General features: G+C 41.4%; 1 protein-coding gene across 2 annotated transcripts in view; it reads right to left on the reverse strand.

Annotated features, from left to right (window-relative positions):
• Positions 1-5240: 5240 nt before the first annotated feature.
• bbs9 (Bardet-Biedl syndrome 9) overlaps positions 5241-23183 on the reverse strand; it is a 184844-nt gene continuing 166901 nt past the window's right edge. For both annotated transcript variants that reach the window (XM_088084690.1, XM_088084689.1), the window contains one exon: positions 5241-8027. In XM_088084690.1, coding sequence (XP_087940816.1) covers positions 7669-8027 — 359 coding nt within the window. In that variant the 3' untranslated portion in view covers positions 5241-7668. The remainder of the gene's footprint in view (positions 8028-23183) is intronic.

Below are 23183 nucleotides of genomic sequence, written 5' to 3' on the forward strand. Positions count from 1 at the left end.
ACGCACACACACACACAAACACACACACACACACACACACACACACAAACACACACACACACACACGCACACACACTAACACAGTGCAGACATCCTCCTCCTGTAGGCAGAAACACAGCAGACATGTTCACTGGCTGTTTTTAAAGGTCAAACAGAAACGATGCTTTCGATGCTGTGTGTTTCCAACATTTTAGTATCTAATGTGATTTTTTTTCCCCACAGAGACCGCACACAGAGTCCCTTCTTTACGCCACCTTTGCACTTTTCACACAGAACAAAACATTGGCAGCATCATGTCGCTCCATTGTGTGATTTTAGACAGCATGCAGGCATCACGGAAATACAAAGAGGCGTGATACTTAGCATGCCCTCTAGTTTGACATATAACATGCTGCACTTCTGCGGCACTTTATAAACAATAAAAATAAAATAACAGATCAACAAGAACCATTTAGCATCCCTGTTATCTGACGGCTGATCTCGTCCTCTGCACAGAGAAGGAGCTCCTGGAGCTCATTAGGTGGGTTTCCATTAAAGATTTGCACAAAACTTAAGCAATACTTTTGAAATTGTGAGATGACTGTGTTTTCACTGAGTGATGTTGTGCGACTTCTTCTCTGGCGAGCCCCTTATACGTGGGAGCGGATACTATGAGGGATTTCTAGGAGCTGACAGTCCACGATTTCACAGATGAATTGTGGATTCAAAACATCCGAATGATCCGCTGAACTTTTTTCGAATGCCTCCTCATGTGAGCATAAAAACTTCTTTGCGAAATTTGTTTTTTTGCAAAATTGATGTGTTTTGATTCAGCGTTTTTTGTATTTGCAATCTCATTTTGCGAAATTTGAGGGTTAATGAAAACCCGCCTTCTGTTTTCACTATTTGCAGATATTTTTTAGCTGCTGTTCTTCTTCGAGTTAGCTGGTGGGTTGCACACATGAAGGGTTTCTTTTTGTCATGTTATTTTCTTTTATGGAAAATGTATTAATGTATTCATTTTGAATTAATCTAGTTTAAATTTTAAATAGAAAAACTTTTGTGGTAATTTTGTAATAATTGTCTCCATTATGACCAAAACAATAACCTGCAACATCCCTAATAAAATAGAAACAGAAGGTGTGAACATGAATGCTAGCAGTGGAGGAGAAAATCAGATCTCATATATTTTGTATCTTTCCACACAGAGGAGAGAAGATGTTGTAACGTCACACAGAGAAACAAAAACATGATGTACCTGCGTTACCATGGAAACAAAGCATAATTTCTGGTAATTGTCCCTTGGGATCAAAACATGGGATCAGTATTGTTCACACAAAAAAGAAATCCGAGCCACTTAAGTTCCCCGTGGCGGAGGTGAAACGCTGCTGACGCTTCAAATCTGCAGCGAGAGTAAAATGATGCGGCAATTATCTGATCCAGTTTGTTTACGCCTTAAAGCCCGCCAGACAGAAATAAGCTCCGAAATAAAACCCGCAGTGAGCCGGCTGCTTGGCTGCGGCCCGGTTACACTTTGATTGTTGGAGCATTGTTGTTTGATGTTTTTACCAGCTGGGTGTGTGCCGCCATGTTTGGTGGTTCCTCACATCAGAGCCGGTTTACTGCGCCAAGGCGAGAATGAGGGAAGACGTTACTGAAGAGGAAAAAAACAAAATCTGGGTAAGTGTTTAAAGTCACAAACTGAGAGAACAAAGGAGGAAGACGATGGAGCTCTTGACTGAAGGAGGGAGGTGAAGAACGGGTTTTGTAGGAGAGGAAAAAGCGGGCGGATGGAGGAGAAATGAGTGCGGATGTCCACTGGATGTGGCCGTGTCGCGTCTCTGTTGTGGTTCAAATGTCCAGACTGACTTATAGAGCATCTTGTTTCCCGCTCAGTTCAGAGCTGCTTTGCTACTTTTCCATATTTTAAACCAGGAATACTCCACGTGTTTTGCTTTGGGGCCACTTTTGCAAAATGACAGGAAGCCAGGGGCCAGACGCAGCCGCCCCATACATAGGATTTTACGACCTCTAGAATTTTAGGATGTTTTTAGGATCATAAGGCATATAGGATTTCAGGACATTGCTAGGATTTTAAGGCATTTCTTGGATTTTAGGAATTTTCTGGAATTTTAAGGTGTTTCTTGGATTTAAGGACTTTTAAGGATGTTTCTTGGATTTTGAGTTTTCTAGAATTTTAAGGTGTTTCTTGGATTTAAGGACTTTTTAAGGATTTTAGGATGTTTCTTGGATTTAAGGACATTTTAAGGATTTAGGATGTTTCTTTGATTTAAGGACTTTTTAAAGAGTTTAGAATGTTTCTAGGATTTTGAGACTTTACTAGGTTTTTTAGAACCTTTCTCAAAATTTAGGATGTTTTCAGGATTATAAACATTTCAAGGATTTTAGGACATTTATATGATTTTAAGTAATTTCTAGGATTTTAGGACCTTTGTAGAGTTTTAGGACATTCTCAAGAATTTTAGGATGTTAATAGGATTTTAAGACGTTTATAGGATTTTAGGATATTAGAACTTTTCCAGGATTTTAAGACATTTCTAGGATTTTGGAATGTTTCTAAGATTCTAGGATGTTTCTTGGATTTTAGTGCATTTTTAGAATTTTAGGACATTTTTAGGATTTTAGGGCTTTTTAAGAACTTGAGGATGCTCCTACAGCTTTAGGACGTTTCTAGGTTTTTAGGACTTATCAAGGACTTTAGGACATTTAAAGGATCACATCATATTTTTTATTGTGAAATGGAAAATAGTTGCTTCCTTCTTAACTCCCATCAGCACATTGCTCACATGATCACAGCCTTCCAAAATTCGAAAAATTCGGTTGTGTAAAGATATATTTATATATATTTATATATCATGTCGCTCATATTTATATATATATTTCTTAACAAATATTTAAAACAAAACTCAAACATGACCGACAGTTTGTGTCGCTTAATGATTTCTTTACGATTGAAAATATGGCCAAAGAAATTTGAGTTGGCTCTATACAGAAAAAAAAAATCCACAATTCAGGGAAGGAAGCCCTCCTGTGAGTGTGGAAGGGTGGAGTATTAAAATATGAGAGAAAACAATGAAGAGAGGCTGATAATTTAGTGAACGATGATGGATAGAGAGATCAGAGGAGAGGGATTGCAAAACAGTTACTGAAAAGGGAAAGAGGGAATAGAGATTCGGACAGAATTAGGGTCAGTGAAAAAGACAGAGAGAAGAGAAAATGGATGTGACATGGATGGAAAAAACGGCGAGAGAAAAGAAAAAGGCTGGTTTTTTTTCTGAGGTGTCAACAGAAACATGGAAGACAAGTGAAAAAGGTGATTGATGTGAAATTCAAAAATATAGAAATGAAGGGAAAGATGACACAGAGCGGGATAAAAACAGACACGAGCTGAGGGAGAGAAAAAGAAAATATTTGAGTGACGGAGAAAGAGAAACAGATGAATTGAAAGAGAAGTGTTTTTGTGGGTTGTAACTTTATCTGCAGCGCTCCTTTATGTCCACACTCTGAGAGCTGCTGCCAGATTCAACAGCAGCAGCTCTGCTTTAGCACCGTTACTCAATCTGCAACCGCGCTCGCCTCCGCAGCCCCGCAGAGAAAACAAAAAACATCTCTTCAAACACCGTCAAACTGAGTCCTGTTCATCAACCCGACAAGTGCTTGGTTCGTTTCTACACTTTGTCCACAACTCTCCAGAGAACACAGAGAAATGTTAGAATTGTGTTCGAGAGACCACGGAGAGTCGGAAATTATGAAATATGCCACAACTCCAGGGATTTTATGCAATGTCAAACCAGTACGGTGACTCAAGGCCATCTGGCATCGTATAACGCACTTCAAAACCTCGCTGCTCATTGTTTTCTATGCAAATCTGCATCCCACCGACTGTTTGACAAGCACCAGATTGTCATCGACTTTGCAGACAAGTGACAGATTTATCAGATTCACTCTCTGAATCAGCACGTATCCTCGTTTGTAACTTCCTCTCAGAACCCATCGGATATCAATGTGATGATACTTGAGCATCTCGAGGCCATACGGCCAATATTATGGAGGTTACAATGTGGATAAGGAAAAGGTCACAAAAGACATCCAAGTCAAGACTTTCTCCGCCGTGCTCTCGTCATTCTTTATCGTCCAATTAGCAACTTTAGACTTGAGGGACACGACCTGTTGGTCCAGCCCATTCTCGCTCTGAGTTAATCAAATAGCGCCACTCTGTCAGTGCTTTCGGCGTACGAGTGTGATGCCAGAAGCCACCTTCTGTGTCAAACCAGAACGTAGCTGGATGGCGTCAGATGAGAACGCGCTCGGTCAGAACTGGTGGCGTTGTAGTGATACGCTGGCGGCCGGCTGGGGGGCACCAGATGCATCCACATGCAGCACGCATGGGCAGCGTCTCTTGAGAACACAGTCAGACGGATGGATGTGCGTGTTTGTCTGTGACTTTCCGCACTGTTGTGTAAATAAAAGGATCACGCCGCTTCATCCCATCACGTGTGCATTTGTTGACATCACAGTAATGGCATCCTGGAGCGTAAATAGCTGACGCAGAGGGATACCCAAAACGTCACGAGTAGGCGCGGGAGGTCTCCATGTGACAAGTTGGGACTTTTAATTCTCTTCCAGTCGCTCCGTATTTCTCTTAAGAATGGTTACAAAAAATACTTAAATGAGATTCAGATTGTTTCATTTATCAAAACAGCTGGCAGGTAATTGGGTAAAAATACATTAAATTTAATGTGTTAAGCTTCACTTACAACATCGTGAAATAAAGCATTATTTGAACTTTACCCAACAAGCTTCCAGCAATGAGGAGAACTTCCTGTCTGGATGAGATTTGTGTTTCAAAGCAACATGAACGATGAAGACAACACTTCATAGGTTCAGAAATTAACATCATAACATGAAATTTGTCACAGTTACGGTCTACTTACGTTTTCAGTGGGAGAGCACAGTGCAGACGATCCAGTGCTGAAATCCTAAATTCTTTTATGTCACGTAACTTTCAGTCTGGAAGGAGCTTTAAGTGACGGATGACGTCTTCTGGTGAAAAATCAGCAGCCCTGTAGCTCAATAATAATAATCAAATGAAAAAACAATTCAGAGGAAGATTATGTGACTCAACGTTATCATTCACTTCTGGACATCTGGAAAAAAAAAATCAAGAACACAGCGCATTTCCAAGTCACTGTTACATCAAACAAAATGGCAATAAAGCATTAACTGAACGCTTCAATTACTCACAGTAGATTACTTTTATTACTAAATATTTCATAAATAAGGTTTCTCTGACTCGTTGATTTAGGATCCTCTTCGGTCTGCAGGTCGTCGTCTTTGGGAACAAACTGCATCTACAAAAGCAGACTCAGAACTGGAGCCCGGTACGTCTCAGCTAATACAAAACGTTATCTACGCTACAAACATTCAACGTATTCTGAAACAGTGACAGTATGTGACAGTATCTTTGTGTCCAACCGCTGGAACATCACACAGTTTTCTAGCTATCCTCCTTGGCAAGTTTATCTGGTTTTTGTCTGCTAAAAGTTCCAAATATTGACATCTTAAAAACACAAAAAAAAACCTGAAACTGAACATACAGACGAGGTACAGACGTGTGGTGTTGCACAGCATCGATGGCCGAGGACAAGAAGCTTTAAGTCAAATACAACTCGAAGCTCCTACGTTGTGTGTGTGTGTGTTTGTGTCCAGTGAAAAAAGAAAAACATTTTTTAAACTAATTCCCACATCAACCAGCTCCAGTCTTTAACCCCTTGAAACCCGAGCAAATTGGCTCAATTTATTTAAAAAACATGGGAAAAAAGGCAATGAGCGAACTATGAGGAAAAAACTCAGATGCCAAAGAGGCAAGAAATTAGTAAAAAGTATGTAAGTAAGAAAATTACTTAAAAATCAAACAAACAAAAACTGGAAAACAAACAAAAAAAACAACTAAAAAAAAAACAAGATGACAACTTGCACAAAATGCTTAAAAATTAAAATAATTCTGAATAAATAATTATGATAATTGGAAACATCTGTGGACATTTCCCCCTAGCTTTATAATAAAATAATTTTCTAAATCCACTATTTTTTTGATTTCTTGCCAAGTTGCCCATTTTTCCCCCATGCCTTTAAAAAAAAATCAAACCAATTTGCTCAGATAACTGATATTAGAAGTCTGAATAAAATCGTTAAATAATCATTTTCTGTAATGAAAGATCTCCTCAGAATGTGCAGAAATCAAACAAAACCTTTCTTTCTGCATGATTAGATACCACTAAAGGTAGGAGAAGAAGTTTCTTTGTTTTCGTTGGAACTTCAGTGAACTGATTTTTTCAGATTTTTTGGACATAATTTCGTACCTTGTTTAGTTTATTGTAAAAGCTACACCTTCAGTTTGTTTGTCTGTTACTGACAGACTCTGTTCCTCCTCTGGCACCAGTGATGGTCCTTATGGTCACATATCAAACTGGAGCTGGCCAAAGCTGCTGCTGATGTTACAGATGACACGAGTGCTGAGTTTCCTCGAGTGTCTCTGATTTCCTCCGAGTGCATCCGAGTTCCTCCAAGTTTCTCTGAATGTCTCTGAGTGTCTCTGAGTGCCTCCGAGTTCCTCCGCCTCATGATGCTGAAGATGAGCAGATGCAGTGTCGGGTGTCAGAGCTCTGCAGACTCTCCTCCTGCTTTTCCCAGAAAACACCCAGTTGGTCCCAGATGTACAAAAACAACCTCAGGTTTGACTCTGCAGCACCAAGTCCGTGTCCATCAGCAGCCGCATGTCCTTGAGTGTCCCAGATTTCGACAGGGAGAGGTCAGAGGGGGAGGAGAGGGTGGAGGAGGAGGCGGCAGAGGCTGGAGGATGTGGCCTTGATTTACCCGGAAGCAGCGGTGCTGCTGGACGCAGCGGGCGATTTATTCTTAGTGGCGAGGCGGGGGAGGCTCTGGTGAGGCCCGGTGCCACACGAGGCGGCGAGAGGGCGGGTCTGACGTCACATCCAGGAGCGTGCGTGGGCGGGGGGGTGGTTTGGGGCCTGAGCAGGATTAGGGAGGCGCAGGGCTGCGGGTTCAACTGCTGCTGAGGCTAGACGGAGGAGACGAGGAGGAAGGAGAGTCAGCGAAATGTCTGAGGAGAGGAGGAGGATTCTGCCTTCATCCTCGCTCTCCTCGGGCTCCGAGCTCACCACAGCTGCCCAGCGCGCGCGCGCACACACACACACACACACACACACACACACACACACACACACACACACACACACACACATGCACATATGTGGTTCAGCAGCAGTGTGTGAGTGTGCGTGCGTGTGTGTGTGTGGATCAGTTATTACTAGACGATGTAAATATGTGTCTGGGAGGAAACTGTTCTGCTAATGACACATGTGGCCTTGACGGAGTATATTTACATGTAAATATATTTTGGGACTGCATATGTGAAGTGTGTGTGTGTGTGTGTGTGTGTGTGTGTGTGTGTGTGTGTGTGTGTGTGTGTGTGTGTGTGTGTGTGTGTGTGTGTGTGTGTGTGTGTGTGGCGTGGAGTTATCCGGTCTTGTATACGTTTACATGGACTGTGTATATGCATGTGTGTATGTTTACGTGTGCGAGCCGTGCTGTGTATGTGACATGTATGTATGTTTGTGTCTGTATGCATCATGTGAGCGGCTCCTGTCAGCCCTCTCCTGCCTCCGGCTCCTTCTTCTTCTCTTTCACTTTTACGGACGACTTCCTGGACACTTTCTTGTCCCCCGACTCCTTGCTGGCCTCCTTCCCTTCCTTGTCCTTCTCCTTCTTCTCCTTTGATGACTCCTTCTTCTCTTTAGAGGAGGAGGATTCCTTCTTGGACTCCTTTTTCGCCTCCTCTTTGGGCTCTTTGCTTGACTCCTTTTTGGACTCCTTCTTCTCTTTGGATGACTCCTTCTTCTCCTTTTTCGCCTCTTTGACGGGCTCTCCTGCACCTTCCACCTCCTCTCTCAAGCTGGCCTCTAACACCTCCCTGGACACCTCCTTCTTCTCTTTGGAGTCTTTATCTAAAAACAAGAAGGAGAAGAAGAGATCATTACTGAACACGTCTACATATGACTTTTTATCTTCTTGACAAAATCTGCATTTCAGTCATTGTGTGGACAAAAGTCTCCAAGTCTCACTGAGAGCAGAGATACTCAACTTGCTTTGATTGGGGGCCATTTTTGCAAAATGACAGGAGGCCAGGGGCCAATCGCAGCAGCCCCATACATGACTCTAGGATTTAAAGACTTTTCTAGCACTTTTTTAGCACATATTTCTTGGATTTCAGGAGGTTTCTCAGATTTCAGATTTCATTCTTGGATTTTGGTATTTGTCTAGGATTTTAGGACATTTTTGGATTTTAAGGACATTTCTCAGATTTTAGAAGGTTTCTAGGATTTTAGGACATTAGGGTCTTAACTAGACCCTAATGTCCCCCTGTCAGGGGGTGTGGGGGATCCTCCACTCGCACTTTTTTTTGGATAAACATTTTGATGCTGTTTAATGCACTGTGGTTCCCTAATGTATACTAAAAAACATAAACAATTCCTACTGTGAATCTTTTTTTTTTTAAATTGTGTATTAGAAAATAGCTGGGGAGCCACCTGAGACACTCGTTGGGGCAAAATTTGGCCCACATTTCCACACGATTCTGAGGCTTGCCAATTTTTTTGTGTGAAACGCAATTTTCAGCAAAAACAGAGAACAAATATTGTATACTAAAAATCATACTGACATTACATAAAAATACAATAAGAAATAATAAGAAAGAAATACAAATATATCTGTTTTATTTTCTGTTTCAAAATAAAAGCCCCCTAAAACAGTCTCCATTTTCCTTGTTAACACGAGGCTTTGTCTTGAGAAATATTTGCAGGACCATTTTGCTGACAACACAGTGGCTGAGCAGCTCCAAAAATTAGTGGAAAATCAGCTGTTAATTGTGAAAATAGTAACAGCAGCAGACGGCTCTGCAGCAGACGGCTCTGCAGCAGACGGCTCTGCAGCAGACGGCTCTGCAGCAGACGGCTCTGCAGCGGCGCCGCAGCAACAACGCAAGCCTGCAAGCTGCAGCAGTTCAGCGCGGAAGCTGTCACGCGCTGCTTGCCCATGCAGTGTGTCCTGTATGTCATTTTTTTCCCCCTATGGGACAAAAGTCACAGTTTAGGCGTTTACATTAGACATTATCTGTGAAGAAGCACAAAAGAGCGATTTAATCTTTTCTGCACTGGAATGTCAGATCAGATCAACTTATTCTTTATAATCACAGAGTGACAAATTAAACATCAACAAGAGCAATAATACCCCCTTTACTCCGTCATCGGCAAAATCCACACTGAAAACGAGGACTTACAGAGAACTGAGCAGATGAACCTCAAAATTTTCAAAAAGCTCAGTTTTCTTTGTCAGCCTTGAAGCACGAGGCTGCTGGTTTTTAGATTTATCTGCTGCTTTGTTTCTGAGTGTGAAAAATGTTGGTTTTGTTTGGACGGAATGCCAACACAGAGAAAATTATGTATTTTCAGATTTAGCCGTCTTAGTTTAGACATGGTCTGAAAACCACATCTCATGTTGAGGTTTGAGCTGCAGCTGAAGCACAAATCAAATTTCTAGAGCACACAGTAACTACAGTGGAGCAGCGTGTGACTGTAGAAATGTGTGGGCCCTCATGCAGCAACACTCTCTTAAATTTCTCTTATATTTTCAGATGAGAAAAAGAGAAGTCAATTGCAGATTCACCAAACGCTCTTTAACCATCCAAAATCTGCTCTTATGCAGATGTGCTCAGTGCTGGATCCCAGTATTAAATATGACTTACACAATTATAAAAATAGTTGCCTTTTTATTTTATAATGAAATGAGTGAAGTGAATTTTATGAAGTAGTTATTTCTTTAACCCTGAACTTTAATAACCAGTTATTATAATCACTCTAAAACATGATCTAAATTTCATTATATAACATTTATGGATTTTATAAATGTTCCTCAAATGTAAAATTCATTTTTCTTTGCGCTGGGCAACAATTTGAGGCCTGTGAAAATGTTTTTCTCTTATCTTGGTCAGAGAGTCGCCACCAGTCATAAAATTTGCTCTTAGAGAGAGAGAAAAAAGAAGAAGAAAACATCTGTGAATCCCCAAAATCCTTGTGTACTAACAAAATAAGAACAAATGGTGGTTAGGAGCAAAAACAAGAGAAAATTTGGCCCAATGTAGAATGAGTAGAGAAATTGTTTCAGCAGGTGGAGCAAATCAGGGCTTGTGTGATCTCAAACACTCCAATTTTTCTTTGTAATGGATCATTTTAAATGTCAATACAGCTGATCACAAAGGACAGCGGTTTTCATCAGTCTGTTTATGTGGATTTTGTTTGTTGATCAGCAGAATGAATTAATTTTTCTGTATTTGTGAGCTGTGACATTTCACACTCGTGTTGTCTGTCTGGCTCTGTGGGGATGAAGTGTCTGTCTCCTAACCAAAGACAGACTGCACTGACGGGTTGTTGCGATCAAAGTGTTAATGAGCCACATGTTGTCCTGACAGAGGACGACCTCCGATGGGTCGTCTCAGTGTCCATCAGGAGCGAGGATGAGGATTAGCGGACGTCTCAGCGGTCAGCTGTGTTTTGTTCTTGATGCAAACACATTGCAGACCTCTGAGGTCTTTAGCATCCAGACAAATTGAGTGACAACAGCACCTGTTGCATGACAAAGGACCCTCACTTAACCAAAGTACCCCCCGTCAAACACACACACACACACACTCTGCAGCCCCGCCTCCTCCAGATTGGACTGGCTCTGTGATAAGACGATAACGGGACCGTTGTCTGCAAACAATGAGACGCACCTCTTATCTCCATGAGAACGGAGAGGGTTTACAGACTGGAGACTATCTGTGTGCGTGTGTGTGTAGACTGTAACTGTCTTATGTGTGTGGATGTATCTGTCTTTGCATGTACGTGGAGACTACTGACTGCTCTGTTAGTGTGTGTGTGTGTGTGTGTGCGTGTGTGTGTGTGTGTGTGTGTTCACAGACTCCAGAGAGGAGCTCTAATCAGACAGCTCATCGTCTGGGGCTTTACTGAGAGACTCAGGTCAAATGTGAACAAATGTGAACATGAGTACAAAAAAAGTATCAAAGTATCCCACTATTTTTCCTTCTGGTCCTTTTATTTTGTGTTCTTTTTGTGTTTTACATTGTTTGTTTTGTAGTTGTTTATGTTGATTTTATATTTTTGTTCCATGTTGTCTGTCTGTGACTTTTGTTGCTGCCTGTCTCGGTCAAGACACTTGAAAAAAAGATTTTTACTCTCAAGAGATTTTTCTGGTTAAATAGAGCTTAAATCAATAAACTTTTAGGATTTCACAGTTTAACAGAGACTTTTATCGATGCAAAGTGAGGAGACTCATTAAATTAACTGTGTTTTTCTGCCTGCAGCCATTTTTCTGCCCAGCCAACCAAATAACTTAAAATTTCTAACAGTGACCACAGACAGGACGTAATACAAGAGGAAGGTTCATGTAAACATAAACACACACTATGTTTGGAGCCGAACGCACACTTTAACACCACCACTCAACTAAAGCATCAGCTCATACTCAACAAGTGAGAACAAATCCATTTAGGCGACCGCAAATTGTGTAAAAAGCTGTCGTGTAAAAAGAACAAATTTACACATCGACATGTGAACGCTCTCTCAGCAGCCTCACAGCGTTTTACAGTCAGACATGAAAGAAACGCCGGCCGAGGGCGTGTCGGTATCTACGCAGTAAAAAAACACGAGGGCCACAAAGAAAGTGTGTGAACTGATGATATGTAAGTGTGTGTGTGTGTGTGTGTGTGTGTGTGTGTGTGTTCATGGGTTAGTGAATCAGTGCTCCTGTGTGTGTGTGATAGTGACCATCTGATCAGTGTGTGTGTGTGTGTGTATGTGTGTGTGTGTGTGTCAGGGTAAATCCTGCAGTGACAGTCTGATCTGGACGTACATCAGTCCTCAGCAGCTGAGCCAACAGACACCAGGAGACGTGTGTGTGTGTGTGTGTGTGTGTGTGTGTGTACGAGTGTTATGAAAGCATGCCTGTGTGTGCTTAAATGACTGATCGACTTTATCTGATGAATAACAAATACACAAAACTCGACAGTGCTACAACACACAAGACAAAAAGAAAATGAATGTACACACAGAGTGGCTAACATCTCTCTACAACAAGCCTCAGCTGTGAAATTTAACGGGAAACGGAAAGTTTGTTGACTGAATTCTGAAACCTTTGGACGGACTCAGTAATATTTTATTTCACATGAGTCGGCCCCATCAGAGACTGAGAGCTCTTCATGTATGTATGAAATTTAGCTGATATTTGGAGTTTGATGTTGAATTTTAAATATCAGCTTGACACGTGGTCATCGTCTAATCTGATGGACATATAAATGTTCTGACTGATGACCGTATGTTTTATTTGACTCAGGGGCGTCCAAACCTTTTTATAAAGGGGGCCAGATTCAGTCATGTGAAAAATATGGACCAGCTCTTGCTCAAATGGGTAATAATAATAAAAGTAAAAATAAAAACTTATACAAATGAGACAAATGCAACTGTTTCATCATTAAATTAAAAAAAACAAAGGTTTTAATTTTCCACCACTCGTGATAGATCCATATAATAATCACTTTAATTAATTTATTACTTAAAGTCAACTGTGCGAGCCCAATTAGGTAAGAGAAAGTTTGAAAAAACATTTTTATGTGTAGCCCAAAATCACGTTCGCCTCTTTGATGGATTTAAAGTTGATGGTGTTATGATTTTGTGCAACAAAAGACCCTCATTTCACGAATGTTTCACTGTAACTGCTGTTATTTGCTCGCGTCGTAGCTCTGAGGTGCTGAATGGACAGCTCCTGTTAAATTGACTTTTGATGCATTTTTTAAATTTCATTTTGCACAGTGAAAACAAAATAACAGAACAACAAAATAGGAGCAGATTGTGCATGTGACATAAAGAAAACCCAAAGAGGCCTTTAAGAGAATCTCATATCAAAATGGATCACAAAAACAAAAAAGAATCCTACAATATCAGGAAATAAGCACAATTTGGTGCGATTTTCTTTGTGATTGCTATTGGAGGGATTTTTTTAAAAATCTAGGTTTTTTAATGTTGATTATAGTAGAGTTGGTTCAGTTTTTGTTTTGTTTCTGTCTCTCTGTTTGATCACTTGTCCTCACAGACCACTTGATTCTGTGTGCTGGTTGTTAACTGAAACTGGTGCATTTTTTAACGCACGCTCTGTCAGAGGTTGAGTTTCTTGGTTGTTTTTAATGTCATAGTGGTAGCTCTTACTGAGATGTTGACGAAAAGTAAGTCATGGTGAATATGAGGTCTGATGGGAACGATACAGGACGTTCCCATGTAGGATCTGTGTTGCATAACTTTCCTATAAAAATACCAGATTTGTGAAAACTTTCCTGCACTCATATGTCGCGACCAAAGTCCAGCTCCCAGAGAAGCCACCGTCCTCTCCTCGGTTTTTTGCTCTCAGCAGGAAATAAAAGAGTGTGTGAGAGAGCCGGGTCCTCGGGGGAGCGGTAGCAAAGGGTTGATAAACATTGATGTTGTAAGACAAGATGGCAGCTTCCCTCCTGTATGGAAACCCAGAGGGGTCAGGTCACATCGTGTCAGTCTGCTACTTCAACAAACTAACAAAGTGGAGGTCTGTAGACTAAACAGAGCAGAGGCCGTCGATCTGAGCGGCAGGGAACGAAGTGACGTTAAACCCTTCTCACAAGGGACGCGGCTACCTGGAAACGTCTGGTGGTTTTCGTCAGGATTACCGCCGTCTGCAGCCGTTTTAATCCCATGCGAATCTGCTGCAGTCGCATCTGGATGGGATCAGTCTGACAGGAAAACGTGGGTAATGTAGTTCCTTACGTTGCACATCATTGACTTTGCTAAATGATCCTTTGGAGAATAAATCTATTATAATATTGTTCCCCCAAATTACTGAGGAGGTGTTTCATTTTCAGGAACACACTTTTCAGTGCAGAGAAAAAAAGAAAAAGTTAAATCACCGACTCATGCTGCTGCCTAATGACATGATTGGCCTGCTGCGGTTTGTTAGCTGGTTCTGTGAGGTATTCGTCGTCCGTCTCCTTCTGCTTCAGTTTGGGTTTCCATGTTTCCATATTCATTTTAGAATGTTTCACTTTGAGCAGAGACGATTTATTAGTCCATTGTGGACTCTTCACCTCAACTCTATGATTATTTTCTTGTCATGGAATCAGTTTTTGTGTATATATATTCCTCAGGTTTGGGTTTGTGGTCGGCAGTCCAAATCCCCTGGTAAACTGCGGATGGGAAAAGTGAATGAGTGGCACTCGGTGAACACCCAGCTGCTGCTGCAGGGACGCTGTGGTTATACTGGGCAGCTCCCAGTGTGAGGCTGGAAAAAAACACGGAGCTTGACGACATATCTCATTTGTTTTAAACCAGAATAGCCAATCATGCAATACAATATCCATTTGTAGAGACTGACACATTATTAAAAACTCTACAGTTTCTCCCTAGTTGCTATGACAACGGCAGCGCATGTAGATGCAGCAGCCAGTAGCTCCTCAAATCCTCGCTGCTGTTTTGCAGTATTTTTCCATTTTTTTCGACTCCATGGCCCCTTCTGCTGAAGCATGACTTTTCTATGATAGAGAAGCGCTAATCAACATCAGGAAAAGTTTTGTGGGGTTTGAATCTTGACTGAATGCAGCAGATCACGAGAGGATCCTCACCAACTGACATGACATGAAATTTCTCAAGTTGAGCTGTCAAATTTTGTTTAGGTTTTTTTTGTCAGGTAGTGCACATCACATTGTATTTTACACTCTTGCAGGCTGAGCGCGCTTGCAGTAAAAAAAAAAAAAAAATCAAAGATATCACGGCTCTTCATCTTTGACTGGAGTTTAGAGGGCAACACTTGTTTGTTCCTCGTGGGTCAAAAACAAAAACCACAGCAACAAAAGTCACCGTGTGGATTAGATAAAGAGAGCGATGCTATCTGCACCGCATTCAAAGCCCAAATGTTCTGCCTGGATTCACATGTTAGCGTCAGATCGCAGCGCTGCATTCATCTGCAGGCAGCCATAGTCAAAATAGAGGCAGCCGCACAGATCGCCCGCATACCAACCAATCAGCATGCAGGAGAATCCACTCTGCAATGTGTGTGTGTGTGTGTGTGAGAGAGAGAGGAAAATAATCTACCAAAGACTGACTGATTGGATCTGTGGTGTAGTGTGTGTCTATGAGTGTGTATTTGTGAGTGTGTATGCCTGCTAAGATCATATGTGTCTCAGTGTGTGTTTGTGTGTGTGTGTGTGTATGTGTGTGTGTGTGTGTGTTCATGCGGTCCAGACGAGGCGGTCGGACAGGACACAACAGTATTATGTGAAGTCTAAAAACAAAGCTGTGTGGTCGACAGCGTGGGAAATGACAGTGTGTGTGACAGAAAGAGAAACAAACACACGACGGCGGCAAATTCAGTTCATGCTGATAAAAAAAGTTAATGGATTCACTCACACGGGCGAAAAATCTGCAACTTTTGATTTGTGTATACCACTGACTTTTTAGTGCTGTTTGCATGTTTCTCAGTTTGTTTGTTTGTCAGCATGATTACGGAAAAACTGTTGGCCCAATTTACATGAATATTGAAAGGCTGTAGCATGAGCCAAGGAAGAACCCATTCAATTTTTCCGAGTGGATTTAAATCACAGGGTGGATACATAAATTATTTTTCTCTTTCTTTTTACTGCATTAATCTGCACACGGGTGTCACCTCGGTCGTCGCAGGCAAACATGGAGGCGGCTGAGCTGATATGGCGGCAGCTGGCAGTGCATTCCAAATAATTTGATGCATGTTTTAGGATGTTATGTCTTTTTTGTTTTATTCTTAGATAAAAAAGCCCAGCTGGGGACAGGAGCTGCATATTAGCCTTGACAAGAAACCCTATATGCAACACGTCAATAAATTGAATAAATAAAAGTAAAGACAACAGTACCGTCAGAGTTGTGTTAATCGCACTAAACTGACCCGGGGTGATCAGAAGCTCTGTCACCATCACATGAATTAATTAATTTATTTATTTTTAGTTTTACAATTATTTATTCTCTTGTGTGTATGTCCATTTCCTTAATTTATTTGAAGAGCAGTCTTCTTCATAAGATGCGTTTACATTTTTTATAGAATATGTGCAATTTTTCTGACTTTGATTTGAATTGTTTATCTATCTTTCCTTTTATCTGGGTCGATGTATGCATTGTTTGTCTTGCTGGTTTATGTTTTATCATGTTTTCTGCAGCTGCATTCAGCACTTCTGCCCAAGACATATTTTTTTTGGGACAATAAAGTTTATCTTATCTTACCCTCCTGTTGATTTTGAATAACCTGAGTGAACTAATCATCCTGTAAGTGACTGAGCCAAGTTAATGAGTTTGCCCTCTCACTGCAGGAAACGGAAAAAGAGAATTTACAGGAGCTACAGTGACTGACTAGCCCGACCAGCTAGTGGTTAACTTGCCAAATGGCCCCGAGAGCACAAGTCACTGGTCACCGCACTTCTACGACCAAAAATACTTCTGCAAAGATGTGCAGATTCAATTTTGTGATAAGACTCTCCGGTGTGACCAGACTGTCAAAAACTACTGAAGAGAGCGCCGTCACTTTCTACTCGCACATGTGAAGTAACGAATCACACGTGAAGACAGGACAAATTTACGATGGTGAAGGAGAAAATTAGGTTCAACAAAATAAATCACAAGGAGAACATAGAGAATATAAGAATTAAGAATATCTAACGGTGCAGAAGGATTTGATGAAGTGTGTGAGTGTGTGCATGTGTGCGTGTGTGTGTGCGTGCATGAGGGAGCGAGCAAGCAAGTTTGACAGTGGCTGGACAGGCAGCATTTAATACTATTCTTGGTTTGGAATGTGCTGTTGAAGCACAACAGGCCTGTCCATCGCTCTGTGTGTGTTTGTGTGTGTGTGTGTGTGTGTGTGTAGACCACTGACAGCTCAGCTAAGATTGAGCCTTTGCTACACCACCCATGGAGCACTACACACACACACACACACACACACACACACACACACACACACACACACAGAGAGGAGAGAGAGAGAGAGAGAGAGAGAGAGAGAGAGAGAGAGAGAGAGAGAGAGAGAGAGAGAGAGAGAGAGAACCATAGAAAAACCATCCTTGCAGGGAAAACAGATATTTAAGTGCAAATGGGCGCTCAGTCACGTACACACGCGGACACACACTGGTTATTATTGCAGTCTGCGTCTCACGGTGATGATGGGGAATATCCTCACCAACCATGGAAACGTTTCTCATCCAGAGAGGAGAGAAGAGAAAGGGCTGGGTTTGGACAAACCTTTACTGAATCTGAATCCAGAATACACTCATAAAATCAGAAACTTTTCAAATACGTTATTGGACATGATTGGATTTAGTCCTCAGTTCTAAATATTTACATTAAAAGATTCAGTTGATCATCTGTAACCACATGTTGTTGCCTGAGAGGGAAGAGATGCTTCAGTCAGAGCGATTAATGCTCACTACCCGCAGGTATAACGTGGCCTTCAGGTAGATTTTGGCAGTTTAGCTCAAAGAGAATCAAAAGCGAGAAAAGCAAATTAACATCTGAAGTCAAGAGGGCATCAGACTGAAACAAACTTATTATAAGATTATTTTTTTAGCCATTTTGGCAAAAAATCCTCATAACTTTTCACGTTTGCTGGTGCATATGAAGCATAATTAGTTTTTTCAGTATCAGGTTGCATTATTAATGTGCTAACTGGATCTCTAGTGTCTTAAATCCATTCCTATGATCTTCTGTTTTCCCTTTTTTAAAGTTATTTCCTCTCTCATAGGCGCAGAATGTACCTGCTGGTTGGCTGTCGGCTGGAGTCTTTGTGGTCTACTAAAGCACAATTTTTTTTTGCAGAGACACAGACAACGTGAGGCGACACTACGGTTACAAACACTATGAAGCTTTATTTCTTTGCATGTGTTAAACGATTGCAACCACATGAATGCCTCCCAGGTGAGACTCTAACAAATTATCTCCTGTTGAATAATTGTGCCTCATCCCTCTTTGTGATGACTGCCCTCCTGTCTGACCATTCAGATCATCAAAAAACAGTTTTTCACACTGTGAGACGACATGTCGTAGAAATTACTTTTTTTTTTAATATAATCTCGCTTTTAGTCACAGCAACATTTCCACTGTCAGCACAGGTGCCACTAGAGCATTTTGTAGAGATAAAGAATGTGATATGAAATGTGTTTCCCTTTGACATTACTAAATTCAGGTATTTTATCAATCTAGATCTGAATTCAATACAAAATCTGGTATCTGAACTCTAAAGCAGAGAGGAGAAAACCAAAACAGAGACGCACGCAGATACAACAGGAATTAAATAGGAAAAACAGACAAGGACAAAAGGACAGTAATTGACACATTCAAAATAAGACAATAAAAGAAATAAAAGCAGCAAGAGACAGATATAAAAAGAGAGAGAGAGAGAGAGAGAGAGCGCACTGCTCGCTCTCTGGGTGTGGTATAGTGGGTGGGTTCATTCCCGCGGTTGGCCAAGATATTTTCTCTCTGCTCAGCTACGCCCTGTTACTAACCTACACACACACACACACACACACACACGCACACATACAAACACATGCAAAATGTACAGAAAAATATACAGTGGCCGGTCCGAATAACCAAAGTTTTGGCCTGATACAAAAGGACATCAAGTGTTCCAGGTCTGGTGGTGACATAAAATCTCTCCGACTCTCCTTTTGACACAGACACACACACACACACACACACACACAAACATATACAAATACACACAACTTCCTCAGTGCTCTCTGCACTCTGCCTAAATACAGCCAGCCACATCAGAGAGGACATTTACAACACTGGGTGAGTTACACACACACACACACACACACACACACACACACACACACACACACACACACACACACACACACACACACACACACACACACACACACACACACGCCTGACAAAGATTATTTTGCCTGGTTTTACAGAAATCCCTCGGCATCACACACCCTCAAAATATGCCCAGTATGCTTTTGTTAAAAATACAACCTGCATGCGTGCGTGTGTGTGTGTGTGTGTGTGTGTGTGTGTGTGTGTTAGGACGGCTGGATTTTCAGTCTGGTTGAGCCACAAATGGTCTGCCAGCATCACTCTCTCTTCACACTGCAAACACAGAGGGAGGATGAAACATGAGCTTTCTCACTGCCCAGAAAAAATATGATGCGGTCGCAGAAATGGTCCGTTCTGTAACCAGGAGCTCGCAGGTTTCAGTCTTTAAATAGCTGACGTGTGTGTTAACAGTCGGTCTGTCTGCTGTAGTGCCTTCGAGCATGACAGTGTACCTTTGTACTCCTTATATGAAATGTGTATTTTTAAATAGGATTATATTATCATTAAAATAATGGCTCTGTCTAAAGGCCCAGACACACCAAACCGACATCGGAGAACTAGCAGCAACTAAAGACCTTGTTGTGTCGACTCACGCCGTTGTGTCTCGGCTAAGAAGTTGCACGTGTACGCATACGTTCTGTGCCTGTGTGAGAGGAAATGTCCCTCCATACCAGCAGATGGCGGTTGTCTGTAATAGTTTTTTTTAAAACAGGAAACCAGAAGACTGTCATGATGCTTGTTTGCCAGTTAGCACATTAACAACACAATCTAATGTCGAAAGAAATAAACAGATTTACTAAAAACACAAACCACCAGGAAACGTTTCTGCTAACGAGCTCAATGCCAGAAGAAAAATTATTGAACAAGTTTGTTGCCACTCAGTGCCTCTTGACTTTAGCTGGTTGTTTAGATTTTTCACTTTTGTTTCTCCTCTCGTGCTGATCAGAGAGATTTTTTCACAGACAACTCCGACTAGGGTTGACGAGAGCCAACGATGCAGCGCACACAGCAGCGATGAGGGCCGACCTTCAGCTTGACGGCACGACTTTTACACTCCAAAGTTTCCAAAAACTAAGACTATATTTCCTAAAAGCTCTTCTGCTGTTCATCCCTGCAGCCCTCTCACACAAAAAATAAACATGTTAATGAGTGATTTTACATCAAACATTCACTCTTTACATCCACCTGCCACCACCAGAAGCTTCGTCTTTATTTGCTCTAAATTAATGACACTGACAGATAAGTGTGTACTATTCTGGATAACTCCTTCTGAGATCTACGACTTAAAACTAATGTGGGCCAGGGATGTTAATTAAGTTGTCAAAAAAATTGATACTCAGATACTACTCGATACCAATTGATACTAAAACTTAGTATTGGATACAATACTCATGCTGCCTTCATGTACTCTTCTTAAATATTGTATGTACACTACTCACAAGTTTACACATAAACGGCCCTCCAAAGTCCGAATTAAGAGTGGGAAATTGGGAAATTTTGCTGAAAACCGAGTTGCTGAGTTGCAACGCTGACGTGACGTTTCAGGGCAGCAGAAATGGCAGAAAGCATGGAAATGGTGAAACTCATTGGGAAACTTTAAAACTCTTTCGGAAACTCTTTTGTTTCCATGATGCCGGCATGCTGTCTACAATCACAAACTGGAGCCACATGATGCTGCCGTTGTTTGGTTCTGTGTGAAAATGAAAAAAGAGGCAAAAAGGACGGACTTTGTGGTGGCTGTATAGTGCCATCTCTGTGTAAAAAGCCATTTTTTTTTTTTAAAAAGTGACTGCTGACTTTATTTCACTCCATCCAAGTTGTTTTTAAGCATCAGAGCAGCAGCAGTATTTTATGCTGAACTGCTCTATTTGTTCAGTTTAAGCTCCCAGATGTTGAATTTACAGCTCATCCTGCTGCCGCCCGCTCTGTAACGCTCCCCGGATGACAGCAGTGAAACATGTGAGATGTAAATGAAAAGAGCAGAACCAGCAGGGCTGTGACCTTGGCTGTCCGTGGAGCCAATTATAAAAATATTTGCCAATATTTTAAGACCTTTTCATATTTCAGGGCGCTCTGTGTTTTCCTTGTCGCTCACGTGGAGCCGAGGGAGGAAGGGGCAACACCCAGGCAGGCAAGCCACAGACAGAGCACCCTGCTGGGGGAAACCCTGTGTACATACACACACACACACACACACACACACACACACACACACACACACACACACACACACACACACACACACACACACACACACACACACACACACACACACCTTCCCCAACCTCCAAACCGAGCAGCAAGACCCCTGAGGAGCTGAGGGTCACCACAGTGTACATACACATATACATTACAACAAGCACACAAAACCACTGAAGTGTTACAAATTAAATGCTACTGAGACTCACACACACACACACACGCACGCACACACACACACACACACACACTCGCACATACAAACACACAAATCTAGTTAAAACTGGTAAACTATAAGATTGTAAACAGGTTTTTTAATCAAATATGCTGCTAACAAAAACAACTTTGTGTGGTTGTAGTGTTATTATGGGAAGTTGAATTCACACTGTAACTGGTTTTAATGGTGAGAACGCTGCTGCTCGGTGCAAATGAGCCTAAACATCATGTGATGTGACTAATCATGAGCTCCTAAACGGCTAGCATTCTTGTAAATGCAACAAAAATGATACTTTATTCTGATGAATGTAGATGTGTTTTAGTAGAAACCCCTTATTTCTCTATTAAAAAAACAACAACAAGCCTTTAAAAGAAAAATAATTAATGAATAATTTTGTTGTGTTTTCATTTCTAAAAAGCCATAATAAATGCTCGCTGCAGTTGACAGACTGACAGTGTTTGGAGGTGCAAAGTGTCCACTGATCCCTCACAGTGTGTGTTTATGTGTGTTTGTGTACGCTTGTGTGTGGCATTAAGGCTGCCAGGGAAATGTCTGACAGATTTACCTATCATTGGATAACTACACAACACACACACATGCTCACATGCACATACACACATAGACAAACACACAAAAAATCCCTGCAAACACACTTTATTCCACTGAATTTAAAAAAGTTGGAAAAGTCGTGCCTGGAAACACATGGAGCTCTTTCACAAACACACCAAATTAATTCCACAAACAACCTTCAAGTGATGCTAAATATGATTTAAAAATTACTCCGTTAGCTTAAAGACATCTTACCTTGACCACACACACACTCACAGACACACACACACTCACAGACACACACACACTCATACACACACACACACACACACACACACACACACACACACACACACACACACGGAAGGAAATCTCTCCAGCTGTTGTTAATCGAAGATTTTCATTCAAACAAACACAACAATTACTGCTGCAACGCCAACTGCTTCTTCCTTCCAGTCAAATCAGTGTTGTAACACTGTGCTGGCATTACCATTGCCATGGAGACGGGGTGTTGTGGAGGTCAAGTTGCTACACATTTACTACACTTTAGCTACACACACAAACACACACACGCAGGTAGTAAACATCCTCTACCGTATAATCACACAGTGACTCCCTCTTTACTTTCACGCTTCATTTTCAGCTCTCTCTCTCTCTCTCTCTCTCTCTCTCTCTCGTTATCTCGCTCTCTCGCCCACGCCAGTAAACTCTCAGTTGAACGTAAATTGTTGCTGCAGTCCTGTAATCACAGCTCCAAACAGCCGACAACATGGCCACCGCTGTGAGCCGAGCCAGACTCCAAACACCAGCAGGGACTAACAGTGTACTAAAGTGTATTACAGCCAATTACAATACCAAACATGAGAAGTTAGATTAAAACTGTGTTTAATTAAGCCTTTGAAACTGGTTTGTTTTTCTTCAAAGACAGGAGGAGAAGGCATCGAGCAACTTAATAAGACATGACCCAAAATTTAGCAAAAAACTATAATTTTGATTACAAAATTATTGAAATTATTAATAGTTTTTGCATATTTCCCCCTTTTTGGGAAAGTTTTCTAACAAAAACTAATTTTTAGCTAATTTTCTTGTCACCTTTAACTAATTTTTTGAAAATTGTGGGAGAGGGAGAGAGAGAGAGAGAGAGAGAGAGAGAGACAGAGAGAGAGAGAGAGAGAGGGAGAGCAAAAGAGAGAGAGAGAGAGAGAGAGAGGTCA

This window comes from Plectropomus leopardus, chromosome 11 (assembly GCF_026936395.1).
Source record: "Plectropomus leopardus strain MGB_pleo_1.0 chromosome 11, ASM2693639v1, whole genome shotgun sequence".
NCBI classification, from domain to species: Eukaryota; Metazoa; Chordata; class Actinopteri; order Perciformes; family Serranidae; genus Plectropomus; species Plectropomus leopardus.